Here is a 17,634-nt window from a genome sequence, read left to right as displayed (position 1 = left end):
TAAGATAATTAGACATCCTGCACTTGAAATAAGATGATGGAGATGAATTGTTCCTATTTTAAGTGCAAAAAGCTTATTCCATTGGCAAATCATCTTATTTACCTGCTCAAATCAAGGACAAATACTCTAATTTTAAGGACATTTTACTTATTTCTAGTTCTGTTTTTGCAGTGTATCACACCTTTCTTGCAGCCCTCTTTAAAGCGCTGTTGATTAAATGTAATAGACAGTGATAAGTTCCGTATTTAGAGCAGATCAATGTCGCTCTGTCCGTCAGCTGTATTTTCTGGCCAGGTGAGGGGAAAACTGTTTATTCTCATTAAGAAGTGAAACGGTTTCGGATGTTGCAAAGGTAACGTAACAAGATCTTCTTGGCATGGCCACCAAAGCAGCAGAATCCAACATATTTTTGAGGTGATACCTGACGAGACCTACATTTGCACTGTCAATTGGTGAAAAAAATATCCTAAAGCATGCTGCAGTTCTCCTTCTTGAGTTTTAGTGGACAGCAAGTTCAGGTTTCATCTCAACCCTTAAGATTAAACAGGGATTTCATCCCCTGATATTTCAAACATACACTGAATATAAAATACCCTATGAAAATCAAACTTATTATTCTGTTTCAAAAGAACATGGAATGATTTTAAAAGCAGTGGCACAGGGAAGAGTATATCTTTGCATCCTGGTGCGTGGTGTTGCAGTATAGTGGACTCCCCATAAGGGAGGCTTTTTATCCTCGGTGCAGACATTTGGGATTTGATTCCAGGCATTGGGACCTTTCCTGCATGTTTTCCATCCTCCTGACTATGTCCATTTAAAGAAAACAAATATTTACAGCCAAAGGCCACCAGCACCACCAAGTTACCCGTACATCAGAACACATTACACCAGGTGTGAATGTTGCTATATGCCTGCGGAAATGTTATTATAGCAATAAAATTATACATTTTATTTTAGTATTTTATATTCTAATTATCATATTATTTCTATAATACTAATAACAATGATAGTACCCTATCAGAATCTCCTACTAGCTCAGGCTTAATGTGCTAATCTATATTCATATGAAATCAAAATATAGGATCAAAGAAGGACGATCAACAAAAAGAGATAGCTGAATTTGTACTTTAAAATACATCGAGAAAAATTTTGTTAAAAGCAAAGCATCGTGATCATAATTACATTCGCCTCAGCGATGGTCACCGACATGCTGTTATAATGAGGTATTCAGTGTTTAATCTAAAGACTGATGCCCTGGAGCTTGAGTGGGTGGTTTTGGATTTGATCCCAGCCCGTTCAAGTAATGAACGATTCCAGTCTTACTGGATGTTCTCTTTGAGATCACACGCTGTCTTGGAGCAAATGTCTTTGGTTAGTGTTTGGTATGTGTAGTTGGCCACTTTGTGTCACTTTGGTACATCTACACTTACACTGCCAACACTTGGAGATTCAATTAGAAATTGGCTGGTGACCTAAATTGTTCAAATTTGTTCTTAACTCGCTCTTATCTGTTAAAAAACTTCTGTCCTCATTTTCCAAGTCTGTTAAAAAAAGTACCCTTTTTTCAAATCAGTGAAAGTACCATAACTGCGATGGCAGCAACGACAAAAGTTCAGTGTGGGAAATTTAAAGTTTGAGACTTTCAGCATCAGTAAGTTTTTAGAAATAAAATCTGCATGAGTTTATAGAAACTAAACCGTATTTTCTCCTGAAGCTTTTTGAATGCTTCGTGCCAATAGGAAATGTTAGCAGCCTTTTGAATATTTCAATGGAACGCTAATGGACAGGTCTACAGGCTACAGGGAATACACACAAAGATCCACCTAGCGGTGGGAATTGTTAACTCTGCCAATGGGGGTAACTGCTATTATATATAGATATATATGTACATATAGCTATATATATGTTGTTTGTATATCTGGAGCGTGTAACGAAAATAATTTTCCTCAGGGATTATTAAAGTATTTCTGATTCTGATATAACAAGCTAAGGACAGTTTAAATAACAATAAACCCCTGTTTGAGTTCACATATGGATTTAAACTTCTTTTACTCACCGGGACACACACACACACACACACACACACATACACACACACACACACCTCCCATGACATCACTGCTGAAGCTAAATAATTACCAGTTGCTCTTGACAACAGGTCGACCTGGTTTATGGATGCAATAAACAACGAATGGTTTAACAACCTAATTCTTCAAACGGTAAATCACAGCTTTTTCCTCATGAATATTAAGTCGTACACTGCCATTATTTATCAAGAATGGAAACTGGATTATCTTGTTATATGGTGCACTTATTTGTATATGGTGCTTTATTTGTAGCCATACAAAGACAAAGTAAGGTAGCTATAATCTGTCTTTTAAAGGAGAGATGCCTGTGCAAATTCTCAGTTATCCAGGTAATCGACATGATTCAGTCACCTGAATCATGACAAGCACACCAACTGCAGGTTGTTCAAGTGTGAGCCACCAGAATTGACAAAGACTCCGGGATAGGTGTTGAAACGTTTTCAAAAAGAACTGAGCGAAAGTCTGGTTGCCTCCGATTTAAGCATGTTAGTTGTTTTAAATGACAAAGGTTGTGATTTGTTTAGATGGGTTATTTTTATAAATGCCTTTTATTTTATATTTTCACCTAATCCAGAAAGCTAAACAAAAGACAATATTTTGATTGTTAATCATAGCAGACAGAATTTGGAATTGGCCAAAATTGGTTTGGTGAAGTCAGAACTTTACAAAATTGGAGATCAACAAGGTTTTAATATGTGATCATTTTAAACCATCCAAAATGTTTAAAGTCTTTTTAATGAGATCCCAGAGAAAATGCCGACGTTTTCTGCAGCTGTATGAACGTGACCAAACAGTAATGCTTGTCACCAGTGATGGTCTTTGGTGTGGGCAACACGGCTCACTGCCCAGGGTGCCATTTTGCCAAGGGGCAGCATGAACACATTAAAAATAACAAATATATTTTTTAATATAAAGGATATCTCCAAAGTGTTCCCTTGAACAAGTTTGCAATTGCTTGTTGCCATTTCCAGTCATTAGCCATTGGGCTACATCCTGTGTTGTGCACATTGAAGAAACAATGAGCGGAACATATTAATACTGCTCAACATAAAACATTATTCTACACTATTCGCAGATTCTTCAACGTGCAGTTTGAGCCCGTGAAGCTTATTTGTGAAAACTAGATATTTTTTTTCTTTTTCTAAAATATAGTTTGAGTTGCATCTTATTTCATTTTTCTGAACCAAATCATGTGCATGTGACACAAAGATGGAGCTCATTCAGTACAACATTTATCCAAGAACTACGACTGCATGTAGCCCAACTGGTGTCGAGTACTGCCAGCCAGCTGCCTGACAGAAGTCTACTGAACTTTTCTGATGCTTACAAGAGAGACAAATTGTGTGGAATTGGGCAGAAAAATACCTCATTACTCTCATTAAGATAAGCTGACTTAAAAACCCAGAATGTAAGCTGAATATGCCTAAATCAGCCGAATGCTTTAGTCTTTGTCCTGACATCGCCGTTACAAAGGCACACAACGCAACAGCATGTCAAGGGTGTGCGTCACATTGCAAGTATTATGGTTTCTTACAAACATACAAGGGATAACATCACATGTCCTTGTAAGACTTGCAGAGTCTCATAAGACTTTTACAAGTGTGTTTAATATGCACATCCCTATGTGTCTGCAAGCATCTAGGTCACCCAAATTTTCAAGGGGAGGATGTTCTCAGGTTGGTATTCAGCAGGGTGAAACATTTACTGTGTTAGTTTTCGAGACACCGTGCACAGACTGGAGCACGCAAATGGCTAGCAGAAGTGTTGTTCTACCATTTGTCACAATGATCCCAAGCATCTCCGAAACAAAACAAAGCCCCAGCAGAAAGAGACTCGCGTCTTAGGATGCCTGGCATCTTCTCTTGAACATGTAATTTCTCTGCTCTTATTTCACCTCCTACTTCTTAGTAGAAACTGAATCTTCGACCACTTATTTCAAAATGACAAAATTACTATTCACGAATGTCAAAAAGGGCAGAACTGATCATTTTGTCCAGACGATCCGTCAGTAAAATGTCTTACAGCATCTGTGATTACTTACCTCCGAGCAAAACAAATGCAAAAAAAGCTCTCTCTCACACACACACACACCCACACAGAGAAAAAAAGGCCTGTGTATTCACAAAGAAGCTACAGGGAGCAGACTATTTGAGGAACCACTGTGACATTCTCTGGCTCTGTGTGGCATACACCAAAATCAATAGTTTTAGCAGATGCATTCCTCGCCTGTAGGAGAACATCTGGACAATGGGCTTTAACCTGGATGAAGCGCAGCAGAATCCACAGGCAGGAGAAATGTCAGGAGGAGGTACATGCAAGGAGGGACTCATAAACATGTGCAGCTATTCTCTATTCTCCCACACCTGAATAAGCCACGTGTAGTAAATCAAAATACAGTACATAGTGTGAATGTCAAAAGAAAGGTAAGCCAAGATAAAGAGAGGTGCTCTGCACAGTACTGTAATTTCCTTATCAGCTTCATCCAGTTGCTCTTCTGTCTGGGGAATAATGTTCTGCTGGCTTAAGGCAGGGAATTCTATTTCCTTAATCAATACCAAGACAAGAATAAATAGTTATTTCTTATGGTACATTTCTTATATATGTAACCCTTTAAACGTAGCAGCCTAAGTCTTCACAGTCGTAATGCTAAGTGCCTCCTGGCTCCAGCTCTATTTCTTGCACAGAAATGAGGCTGGTCATTCTATATTTCTCATCAAAAAAATAATAATAAACGTTTTACTAAATATTACAGTCCTTTAGAACACATGGCTCGAGAGAGATCTAGAAAAACCCAATTTGCTCACAGTACAACCGTCAAAACAAACATCAGTATTTACAGCGCCTTGCAAAATCACTGACACTCCATGAACTGTCGATATTTCATCACTTTACCACCGCAAACTTCAATGCATGTTACGGGAATTACATGTGATCAACACATATGGTGCATAACTGAGAAGTGGACAGAAAGGACACGTGGTTTTTAAATAAAACAAAAAAGCTGAAATGGGTTGCACACATTCGTTTTTTTCCTACACTACATGTTACATTAAACACACCATCCCCATAGTAATGCATGGTAATGGCAGCATCATACTGTGGGTTTGTGTTATTTTAGAATGGCCCGGAAGCTGGACAAATTTCATGTGTTAGAATGTGCCAGTCAAGTCAGTCTGATTGAGTTTGAGCCGTTTTGCAAAGAAGAATGGGCAAATAAATTCAGTCTCCTGATGATAGACATTTCCTTCAAAGACTTGCAACTTTAATCACAGCAAAAGATGGTTCTGCAAAGTACTGACTCACTGAAAACTGAGTTTAAATGCAGGCCAGACTACAGAATTTCATTTAGATGTAAAAAGTAAAAAAAACCAATGTATCCCTTCCCTCCACTTTATCAGTATGCACTACTGTGTGAGGGATTGTAACATCAAAGTCACCCCGCCCCAAAAAAAAAAAAAAATACATAAATAAAAAATTCATATAAATAAAGTGTATTTTTGCAAAGTGATAAAATGTGAAAACGTTGAAGGAATATGAAACTTCTTTCAGCACACTGCATTACCTTATAGAACATACACCAAAATACAACTAACTGCAAATAATGTGTTTTCAAGAAGAGTCAAGCTCACGGACTAACCCATCTCTGAGGTTTCAGATAGATCTCACAGGGATAGCACTGACTTTGATCTCCTCATCTTGTCCTCCTAATCCCTCTGGAAAGCTCTAAAAGTCGACCTCAGTGTCGCTAATTTCAGACACTTAATGAGATTTTTAATTGATGACCTTCTGAGAACAATTTCATACCACAGCTCATGAGAGCAAACTGATGGAAGCCAAGACATTTAACACCAAGCTAACGCCAGGATACTTCAGAGTAATTTTTCAGCATCCTTAGGATCTTCCTGTTCAGATACAAATAACCCCGACTCCTTACTTGACATATGGACTCAGTCTGAATTTGAAGTTTTTAATTTTCTTTTTTCATATTTGACAATTTGTTTGGTTTATATTAGGGCTGGACGATAATTCAATAACAATATATGCCGATTGATAGACGTACATCAATGATAAAAAAAAGGTCCAATACAAAGTTCAATAGAATAACAGTTTTCTTTCATTTTGCATTCTAGCCATGTAGGTTAATATTACAGTCATTACATCCTTCCCAACCAATCACAAACGCAGACCCAGGAGCGCTCCGTCACTAAGCTCCGCCCCCTTCAAAGATTTCAGAGAGGCACGCATTCTTTTTTTCAAGTCTAAAAACTTGCAGTTTTGGTAATAAAAAGTTGAGTTTGAATTCAGTGTTTGTGTGTTCTGTATCTAAAAATAGATCGCTAAGCAACAGCATAAAATGGTCAGGGCTGCATTTGAAATGTATATTTTGAATTTGTTGACAGTTATCGATATCGATCAATATGATTTCTATTTTATCGATATGCTTTTTTTCTATAATGTCCAGCCCTATTATATACACTTCAGCAAAATCCGAAGGCAGAAGAATGAAAAACGGCTACGCGATACAATGGAGATCCTGTATCCCCTATGAAAAACAGGTCTAGTACAACAATCGGCATCGAAGCACAATCTAAAAAAAAAACTCAAAGACTGTGCGATGAACTGAGGCAAATTCTTTGCCTGGACTTCTCTTACCGTGGTGAGATATCACAACCCTGCTGCATGAAGGCGCCGAGTGAAAACCAAAGCGAATTGAAGATGCCAAACTCGTTGGTCTGTTCTGGACTCTGCTGGTTGGCATTCTGTTGCGTCGGCGTCTGGCTCGACTGCACCCCGTTGGAGGCCGCCGCTTGCGTGGGAGTCTGAGGCTCGGCTCCCTCCTCATAGTCTTCGGCGTGCCACTCGTAAGGGCTGAACCGACTGACGAGGAAGAGCACGACGCTGACGCCGATGTAGGCGAACACGATGCACATCCAGATCTCGTACGCCAGAGGGTCCAGGAAGGAAAAGACACCAGGCTTGGACTTGGTGGGTTTCTTGATCATGATGGAAATGCCCAGAGACATGAACGGCTTGGAGAAGTCTATCACCTCTTCGCGGACAAGGGTAATAGTAAGAGGAGCGACAGCCAGATCTGCTTTCTGAGGGTAGAGCACAAACACAGAGACGGGCTGTTTAGTTGAAAAGTTGAGATATTTTACGTGCTCAAGAACAAAAAATAAAAATTAAATAATTGATCTGTCTGGATGTAGCCTGGGTTGCACTTAATAGTATTCACAGATGACCTTTGCAAATTATTTTTTCTGCTGCCTTTACCTGCCAACAGAGCAGTATATCACAAATGCATTCTGATTGCAATACCGTGGTGTGCAGTAGTAAGAATTCAAAGGACTATTTGGAATGATGTAATTGTGGGAAAATAAAGTGTCAGAAATGATCACTTTGCATGCAAATGACACGTTCTTCCTGTTAGACAGAATCTCACTGCAGTAGCTCTCCACACCTGACACATACTGTATTACAGCGTCCGAGATGCTAAAGGTTACAGAAAATGCTGGAAAGACAAGGGTCAGGAAAAAGTGAATGTCAGGATTTTATTTATTTATTTTTGGCAAATCTGGATGCAGTCGGGTAGTGTGAACTGCTTTCCCACCAGCTGCAACCTTTTTCATTTCCTGGCGACAGCAAATGAAAGAGAGATACACCAGGATATTCTAGACTAAAATACAGCAAATTAATGAAGGGCCTTAAAAAACCCAGACATTTAAAATAATCAACATAAAGGCAAAATGTGCTGGAATTAACAACTGTCCAAAATTAACAAAATAAATTTAGTTGGGGCTTGATTAGAGAGTTGACATGTCTGAGTAAAACATGTTTTTATTAGAATAAAGATATTTATAAACAATTCTAAATTGTTGTCTATGTAATTCAGTCTAAACATTATAGTGTTGCCTGCCAAGCTGTAAATAAAAGTTTTAAAATAACATTAATGTCATTCCAACAACCTCATGTAAAAAAAAAAAAATCCCAGCTCTTAACATATAGCAAAAAACAGTTTTATGGAGGAGTACTTGCACTTGAATTATAAAGTTAAAACAATTTACATAAAAATTTATATTGCACACATTTATATTGCAGGGATTTTTTTTATTTTTCCATGATTAGTGATTATCTGATCATTTTGGGATGCTCATATGCCTACGAGTGGCCCCAAAATGTCAATTTATTATTGATCGTACCCCAGGGGCAACTTCACCAAGAGCACCTGACTGTAGATGTAGCTTTTTCAAGCATTCAGCATGGTGAGGTGAGTGAATCATCAGTGCATAAGTTCCCTTTGGGATTAATAAACTGTTTTTGAATTCAGCTGTAAAGTGACATGATCTCATGTTATCCTTGCCAGATTCTCAAAGTGTTGTTTTCATTTTCTCCATTTTCAGTGAGGACACTTGTTTCCACACACATTCTTTTTCAAAGTATAAACTGTCTATTGTACCAAAACCCATTTGTATTCAGAGGCTTGACTACAAAGGACTAAAGAAGTAATCGTCACTAAATTGAACAGACGCAGCTTCCATTCTGTGTGTCACTCCGTGTTCAAGACCCATCACACTTTGAACTCCTTTCCTTTCTTTGTGTGTATCTAATCTGCACTACAGTGTCGAAGTGAGCCGGATATATTCAACTTAATTTCATTCATATATCCCCAATTCACAACACGTCCTCTCCAGGCTCTTTACAAAGAACCAAAGTCTACCTAACTCATTGAAAAACACAAAACTGCAAAGGACGCGTGTCGTTTACTCTCCAGATTACAGTTGGAGATATCCTGGTAACACACCTTTAATCTGAAAATTGTTCAAGATAAAGCCTTTTCATCACTCACCCCATAGACCAGTTCTCCAACCATGCCATTCCACATCTTGGTTTCAGGATCTCTGGCTCCGTACTTGCCGTCGGAAACAATCTTCAGCTTGTACTGGTAACCCACATGCTTGGCTATCTCTGCAGCCAGCTCTACAATGTAGCCTTCGTACTTATCATTCCCTGAGAGCAGATCGTGGCTCTTCTTCAACATCACATAGGGAGACTCCTGTTGGAGGGGGAAATGCATCTGTATTAACGTTCTATTACAGTCACCTGGTAAATCCAACTTTTAATAACGTATCAACTTTCTGAATGCTGTTAAAGCAGTTTGTCCTCTAATGCAAACAAATGCTCCACCAATGAGACTGTAAGTAACTGGCATTGCAAATATTTGCAATTGGGTTAACAAATAACTAGTTTTATGAGAAAAAAAAAAAAATCTAAACATATGCTGTAAATGCATCCCGGGTTACAGTGGCACTTACTTGTTTTGTATTCAAAGTTCAGAGTTTTGTCTTGGGGAAGAAATGGATTCAAAGACTTTGAAAGATTGAGATATAAAGGATAATCATTTCAAATTACGAAGCATCTTTTTTTTTTTTTTAGCTTTGTTTCTTAAAGACTGGTTTCATTCTTACCCAAAAGGCATGATTATTATGATTGCACTGTGACAATGGCAGTGCTGATAACGTGCGAGAAAGCAAAGGAAATTAGCTGGATTATAAATACCGTGAAGCCTTGAAAAACCTGGTTGGCAGAAGTATCTCTGCATGAGTGAGTTCATGCCTCGGTGTGTATGTCTGAGGCATGTAGACGATGACACTGACTGCGCTTTCAAGCCCTCTGTTCTGGGACCAAAATATGTTCCCCGTTATACCATCATTTGTACATGTCACACTGATTGACTGGCTGGAGAAATTACAGCTGACATGACACCTGGGGCTACGCTTCACTTTCAGGGGAAAAAAAAAAAAGTATTTCACACCGAATTCTAGTCACCTCAGTCTTAACAGTCCAGCATCATTTGGAAGGTAGCAATTCCCACAAGCTGTTATCTGAGCCTGTTTTAAGCCAAGCTTTGCTGAGCATAGCAGACCCTGCCAATATGGTTCATATGGCTATAGAGATGTTTAGGGGATTCTTCATCGTTGCTGCAGCTACGCCTGCTCTCTTCCTCCTATGGTTAGGATCAAGGGCATCATTGCTTCACAAACCCGATATCCCACTGGTAGACAAATGGCACACCAGGGAAATGCTGGAGAGAAAGGTCTGTTTTGCTTTGCTGTCATGGGGTATGCATTCACAGTTACAGATAAAGAAAGAGACACACACAGAAAAAAAGGCTAAGGCACGCAGACGGTCCCTTGGCTAAACACTTCAAGAGATAGCCGCCGTCCTTCAGTCTTTTGAAATTCAATATAAACGTACAAATGTTTTTGCATAAATGTAAACAGAGTGTAAACATATGTAGCGTTTCCGAAAAAAAGAAGCTCAAACTGTTGCCGTGATCAGAATAACGCGGAGGGGTTAGTATCATTTTGTCAGCTACCAGCAATGCTATATGCATTTGAGCACGATTACAACTAAGCCTGACGTGTAATCAGCAATATTTCAACTAGAGCAAGGGTCTTTGTATGCACACGGAAGAATCAATGCCCCAAGTTTTGACACTTGAGAGCAGTAGATCAAACATCCTGGATTAACCAGAAATTCTTATAAAATGTTCTTAGATTAACACAAATGAATACAGTTAGAAAATATCTCAAGGCATTTTAGTGCACAATGCCTCCAAGTCTTAATGTCCGTACATCCAAAATAGTTTTCCATCAGCACAGAACCCTTTTTCTGATCACTGCAGAACCTGAATTTAGTGTTAATTAAGCAAACAGAGCGTCCCTCCAATGAAGAAAAGGTGAAGGTGGTGGAAAGAAATCTTCTTTATTAGTCATTTGGACAATAAATGGATCTACAGACAAAAAGGACACAACAGATTCTTCTCCTCAAACCTTTGTAGTTTGTAATAACAGCTTGAAAGGTTGCCACTATTAGACATAGTTATTGGTGTAGTTATCAATAGACTGATAGGGTCACTGCCTTTGTGCTAGGAACTGAGTTTCATGACTGATGATAACAGGCAACAATATATATACTGATGGGTGCCGAGAAAATCTGCAATGCTGCTTCTGGTTAAGCTTCCACTGTTAAATATTCCAGAATGACTCTCTGGGCTAGCAGACAAGCCGCCCTTTCCTCATTTGGCCTTCAGGCAGAACACGGTGTGGCAGAAAACTAATGAAAACGTGGTGGTGGTGGTGGCGGTGTCATTTTGTGGAGAGGCCGGTCAGAGTGGATGGAAAGATGGACAGAGATAAATACAGGGAAATCCAAGAAAAAACCCTGTTAGAGGCTGCCCAGGCCTTCCGACTTGAGGAGAGGTTAACCTTCAAGCAGAGCAAGACAAGAATGACAGTCCAATGACAAGAATGCATAAATACAATGAAATGTTTTTTTATCAAAGCATCTGTGTGTTGGAATGGCCGAGTCAAAGTCCAGACAAAAACCCAATTGAGAAACTGTAGAAAGATTCGAAAATTGAACTTCGTTGTTGCTCTTCATTTCTGACTGAGCATGAGCTATTTGATAATAAAACTGAAAGGGGTAAAAGTGTGTGCCTTTCAGTTCACAGTATTGATTTTTTTTGGTCTATCAAAGAAAATTTTAATAGATTAAATTTGTAGTTGTAACATGACAAAATGAAAACCTTCAAGGTTTTGAGTACTTTTGTTAGGGATGTACATATATTTACCTTATGTAATATTAAAGAGTTTTTTTTATTTTATTGATCCAATTCAATATTGTGTGCATTTGATACAAGGGATGTATCAACACATTCAGTTCCCTAGGCAAAGATAAGATAAGAAATTACTTTTTTGTCCCACAATGGGGAAATTTTGGGCGTGACAGTGGCAAAAACACTGACAGCGTTACACACAGTTTAAGGTAGAGAAACAAACAAGCTAATCTAATCTAAAGTTATTTCTAAAGCAGCAGAGGGCGAGCTTTATCAGAAACAGCAAAAATAAAAGTAAAAAAGCTCGGGTTATTGAGGAAACCAAATATCAGCAATATGTTTGGGAAAACTAAGAGTCCTAATGTTTCATTCACATTAATAATATTCTCCCAATCCAAAATCTTTTGAAATCAGCGTACAATAATTTAGTCCAGTTTTGATACTCCATATATTCAAGTTTTTATGCGTGTCTAAATCTCTGGTAGTACTAACATCAAAAACGTATTGAAAATAATTTCTTTTGTGTTTTAAAAATGTTTTAATTTATATAAAATATATTTTTCGTTATAATCATGGGGTTCAGGTTTGACCGAACAAAGTGGTTTTCAATTTTGAAATAATGACGTTCAAATGCGTTACAATCTCAATAGAAACTGCCCTTTAATTTGGCGACCCTGTGATACAAAGTGGCCCCAGCTATGGCATCTTCTGTTTCTAACAGTCGCCTGGTTGTTGTATTCTCACAGTTGTCTCGTTTGTCACTCCCCGTTTATTTTTCCTTAACATGATCCCAAAAATGCGCAAACAATTTGAAACAGGTAGAACCCTGAGGCTTTTTCAAAGCTTTTTTTTTTAGTGGAGTCTGACTGGGTCAGTGCAGAAGCAGCAAGGCAGGGAGTACTCCCCTTCTGACCTTGAAATTAAGAGTCCCAAAAATAGGTGCCACAGTGTTTCAAGCTAAAATAACTCCTGCGTATCTGGGACTCATAATAATCAGTTACACATACAGTACTTTACCAGACAAAGTCGCACGATAGCAGCAGCGGAATATAAGAGTATAGAGAGTTTATCTCCACCATAACTATCATGGCACTCTCTATATCGAGGAATCCACAAACCCCCATCGCACCCCTTGCTGAAAGTGAAACAGCTGAAGCATGTTAAGGTTAGCCTGTGTCCATGGCTTCCCTTTTTTCCCCCACTACAAAAAAAACACAACAGCAGCAACATATTTCTGTTAGAAACCCTTCAAGAAGTCAAGTCCAGTCTATAAACAGCTGTACACTACGACAGTAGACTTTTAGCCAGTGTTGTAGTCAAGTTACTATGCCTCGAGTCCGAGTCCAGGTTCGAGTCTCCAGTGTTCAAGTCCGTGTCAAGTCCAAGTCATTAAAAAAAATCTGAGTCGAGTCCGAGTCAAGTCCACTACTCATCCGAGTCAAGTCCGAGTCGAGTCACTATTGATCCAAGTCGAGTCCTTATTGATCAAGTCGAGTCCAAGTTCTGCACTAAAGTAAGCATAGCCTACATGTTTTTAAACTAAAAAAAAAATCCACACTCCACCACATTGCACTAATAATTTAGATATTAAAATCATACACCAAATAATATTCTAATGACATATTAAAATTATAGCCTAATGATATAAAAAAAGTCAAGTCTTTTTCTCAATTTCTGAGTCAGAATGATCTGAATGTAGGAGTCCGAGTCCAAGTTCGAGTCATCAGTGCTCAAGTCCAAGTCAAGTCACGAGTCTCTAAATTTAGCTAATGACTCGGACCCAAGTTCGAGTCTCGGACTCGAGTACTACAACACTGCTTTTAACGAGTTATATTGGGGACTCTAATTCAAATTTAGACCAAATTACGTCAGCTATACTTCTATCCCTTATGAGAAAAAATGTCCCAAAACCCTAACTGACATGAGTTGGTCATAATCAATGCAGACCACCCTTTTTCTCAAACCTACTCTTATCACCTAAATCTCTCAAATGTAGGACAGTAGACTTAATGCAATCTTGCCAAGCCATGTTATATAGGCTGCGTGTGACATCCGAGCCAAAGACAGGAGAGAGAAAGAAAGGACACACTGACATATTACAGACTCTGAAGTGGTTTGGGCTTATAACGCCTTTAATCAACTGCTATGCTCTACTTATCTCCAGCTGCACCTGTAATGCTGAAAGCAGCACCGGCCCCTTCTTGTCTGTCCTCGTTTTATGTATCTTGATTTGGCAGACGCGATTAAAAGAGGAGTAAATAAATAAAGATACACCCCTGCAAGTCATCAACCCTGTACGTCAGCGGGCCAGAACTCTGCGCCGCTGTTGTGTTTGGTCAATAAAGCTATCATCATTCTGAGCAGGCGCCTGTCAGACAGCAGAACGCGGTCGGAGAAGGGAGGAAAGGGAGGGGGGAAAAAAAAAACAATCACAGGGGTCTGGGCGAATTCATCGCCGCTAGTGAACTTTTGGGGAACTCCATCATAAAGCAGAAAATGAAAAATGTTGCCCTGACTATCACCTGCGTCAATCTCTGCTCCCCGCTACTGTCTGAAACCTCACATCGCCAGACTTACCAAAATAGTGGTGACTATGTACGTCCTGTTCAACAGTCCATGTGAGTCATTGTTGGCCCTTATGAGGCTCGCTGTGGTCACATACTTCTCATCTTCATTCCAGTAGCCAACCTAGGAAAAGAAGAACGTGTCAGATGGGGACCTTCAGCTCCTCCGTTTTCCTCTTCAGACTTAAAGAGGAAACAATTTATGAAAAAAAAAAATCTGCTGAACATTCATAAGGTGCATTCTCTGTGGGAATAATATATATTAGATTTTACACAATCCTTTAAAAATAACAGGAGGTGGAAATGTGTGTTTTTTTTATCTTATGCAAAAACTGAATGAAGTTAAAAAGTTGGAAGTCCTGTGGTGTCCTGCATTTGATGATATGAGCTGCCTACAAGAGGGGGATCATCTCTGAGTAACTGCAACATTTAAATGTCGCCCGGCAATTATGCAAGAATCAACATTAATCAGCCGTAACCCAAAATATTGGGTCTCAGCTCCTCTAAACTGCCAAAAGAACCACCACAGTGTGAACTGAGAAAAATAACACCCTAGTGAGCCAAATATATTTTCATCTTCATCTCCTGACAACTTTCTCTTTAAATCATTCTGCATTCGCTGCTTCTAAGAAGTGAGAGCCCAACTTTGCAATAAACTACTAATTAACAATAATAAGAATACATTTTATTTAAAGGTGCCTTTCTTCACACTCAATGTCACCTTATATCAAACATAAAAACAGACGTTATAAAAACATCCCATGTTTGAATTTAATTTGTTTCGTACCAAAAAATAACCTGTCCTTTCTGATCTGCATTCTAACTAAGTAATTTACATTCTGTATTTGTTTTATTTTAGTCCATTTGGATACTGAAAATTAGTTTTTTTTTTCTTTTTTTTTATTGAATACACCATTAGCAGAAGTCAGCCATCCATTTGTTTTATTTACCCCGTTAATCCTGTTCAGGGTCATGGAAAGCCAATATAACAAAACACAAATTAGCATTTAAAATAAGCCTATATGTGAAACATTTCTTTATGCTAGCTTTCACAAACATCCAAGAAAGCCTAGGGCTTACGTGGCTACGTGTTAATGCAAATGTATAAATACAACCGGAGCGCGCGACCACTCCATTTTGGTCATTATTTTACTCATCTGTTCCTATGAGGCACTGTTTTAATATGGCGAGCCAATTTAGCGAAACAAGGCCTGGTAGCGGTGTCAGGATACACTTAGGTTTAAAAAAAAAGAGATGCTTCAAAATCATTAACATTTTCCATCATACCATACCTACAGTCCTAATGAGATAACATAGAGGGTACTGGAGTGACAGGAGCTTGCCACAGCAGTACAGAGCTTACAGTAAAATAGAGCTCCTGCTTCATTTGTTACTGCACACTGGATGCCAGCTGGCTGAACGCCTACTACACATGTCCACTTGTTTAAAAGAAAGACACCTTCAGATGTTTTGGAGAACTTTGTAAAAACATGGAAGGCATGGAAGCCTTTGCAAAGGTCCTGTGGCTTGACAGCATGCTAGTCCAACTAATTAACCAGTTAATATCAGCTTGCTGTGCCGGTGTAACTAAGAATAGAACGACAAAGTGTGATGACAGTCTGTGGAATAGACACTTAAGATTTGCTCATTTTATGGAGTATTTATTTTAAACCTGGCTCATCTGCTTTTATGGGCATGAAACGTCCAATTAAAGTTGCCTAAGATCCTAAAAACAAGGAACCCACAAAACACAGAGTTTGAATTAATTTTGGATTTTGAATTAGAGTTACGTATGCACACTGCTAAAATAAATAGATAAAGGAACACTTTGAAAACACATCAGATATCAATTAGAGATGTGTTCTATTGGAATGAGGTCAGGGGACCATGGAGGTACAGTAAATGGTATCAAATCCTTCATCCTCCAGGAGCTGCCTGCATTCTCCTGCAATATGAGGCAGAGCATTTTGAGGGGAACCCAGGACCCACTGCACCAGTGAAGGGTCTAACAATGGGTCGAAGCTTCTCATCCCAGCACCAGGGGGCCTGGTCTGCGCGTCCCCCCATGGATATGCCTCCTGAGATCAACACTGATCTACCATCAAACCGATCATGTGGAACAAAGCTGTAGCTTTGATGCTGGTCAAATGTAAAACTACTGAAAACTAGTCAAAAAAATGAGGAGAGAATAAAGATCTGCCGCCTCCACCTGCAAAACTATCCTTGTTGCCCCTTTATTTTAGCCGTTGTTAATTTCATTACCACTAAAACAGCCAACACTGATTAACAACCCCCGGTACTACTGAACTGACCAGATCAATGTTACAGAAGTTTAACTGATATTATACTCTGATTGAAAAATGCTCCTTTCATTTCTTGAGCAGGTTATTATCTCAAAAATGAATTTAGGAAGGCTATCCACTTTGAGTGAGCTGTGATTTTCTAAAATCGGGGATGCAAAAAACAAATAAACCTTTGGGATGCATTATTCATGGTCTCTTTTCATGCAAAACCTCTCTCACCGCTTCCATCAGTCCGTTTCGGTGCTGAATGTTAGAAGCAGATTTTATCTTCATGCTTCAATTAGCAATTTTTTTTTTTACCACAAAGTATTATTTCACATCATCTTTAGCATTTTAGAAACTCAATAATATATAATATAATAATATAGTATATTATATAATATAATAATATGTTAGTTCTAAATGGAACATAATCGGCACACTTATATTAATTTTTGAAAGACTAAACAATGTTACAGCATTAGGATAAATCCCTTTGGTGCAGCAGTAAAGGTTTCGGTTTACACCGCACTGTTAGAAGGACTAGGTTTCTTTTCTTTTCTTTTCAGGTCAGTCTCATTCACTTAATAAGGCACTTTTTGCTCACTGATCCGCCCAGAGCACATCGTAATTCATACGAGAAAATTTGACCACTGGTCTTTTCTGAACCTACCGAAGACTAGATGGAAAATTAGCAGGTTATTGAGCTATTAGTTGCTTTTAGGCTCCTCAGGCAAAATTGAAGGTCTAGGACCGGCGCCTCAGACGTACCTTCTTGGGTCCAGATGGGGCCAGTTCCATGACACTAACGGTGTAGTTGGTCCTGCGGCCCTTCTCATTAAACTGGATGTGACCGGTCAATCCGTCAATGCGAACCTGTAAAGATGTCACACACATGCACAGTAGCTCGTGGCGAGGCTGGAGCACGCCTGGCAGATGGAGGTGTACGATCAACGCTGCAGTGAATCAACCAGAAACATTCGTAATGCACGTTGGAAATAGTTTGTACGTGTTGGTACAGTGCTCGTTTGTGGAAGTCCGCGCCGTCTCGTGTCCCCGTGGAGGTGAATGACAGACGGCGT

General features: G+C 39.0%; 1 protein-coding gene across 1 annotated transcript in view; it reads right to left on the bottom strand.

Moving 5' to 3' along the window:
- Positions 1-17,634, bottom strand: part of gria1a (glutamate receptor, ionotropic, AMPA 1a) — a gene marked incomplete at its 3' end in the record, with an annotated part of 96,901 nt that overhangs the window by 18,808 nt on the left and 60,459 nt on the right. Inside the window, 4 exon segments of the mRNA XM_036127749.1 lie at positions 6,741-7,186; positions 8,935-9,141; positions 14,284-14,394; positions 17,324-17,428. Of these exon segments, the coding sequence (XP_035983642.1) occupies positions 6,741-7,186; positions 8,935-9,141; positions 14,284-14,394; positions 17,324-17,428 (869 nt within the window).

Source organism: Fundulus heteroclitus, chromosome 23 (assembly GCF_011125445.2).
Source record: "Fundulus heteroclitus isolate FHET01 chromosome 23, MU-UCD_Fhet_4.1, whole genome shotgun sequence".
Classification (NCBI taxonomy): domain Eukaryota; kingdom Metazoa; phylum Chordata; class Actinopteri; order Cyprinodontiformes; family Fundulidae; genus Fundulus; species Fundulus heteroclitus.
This window is presented reverse-complemented; position numbering and strand designations above follow the sequence as displayed.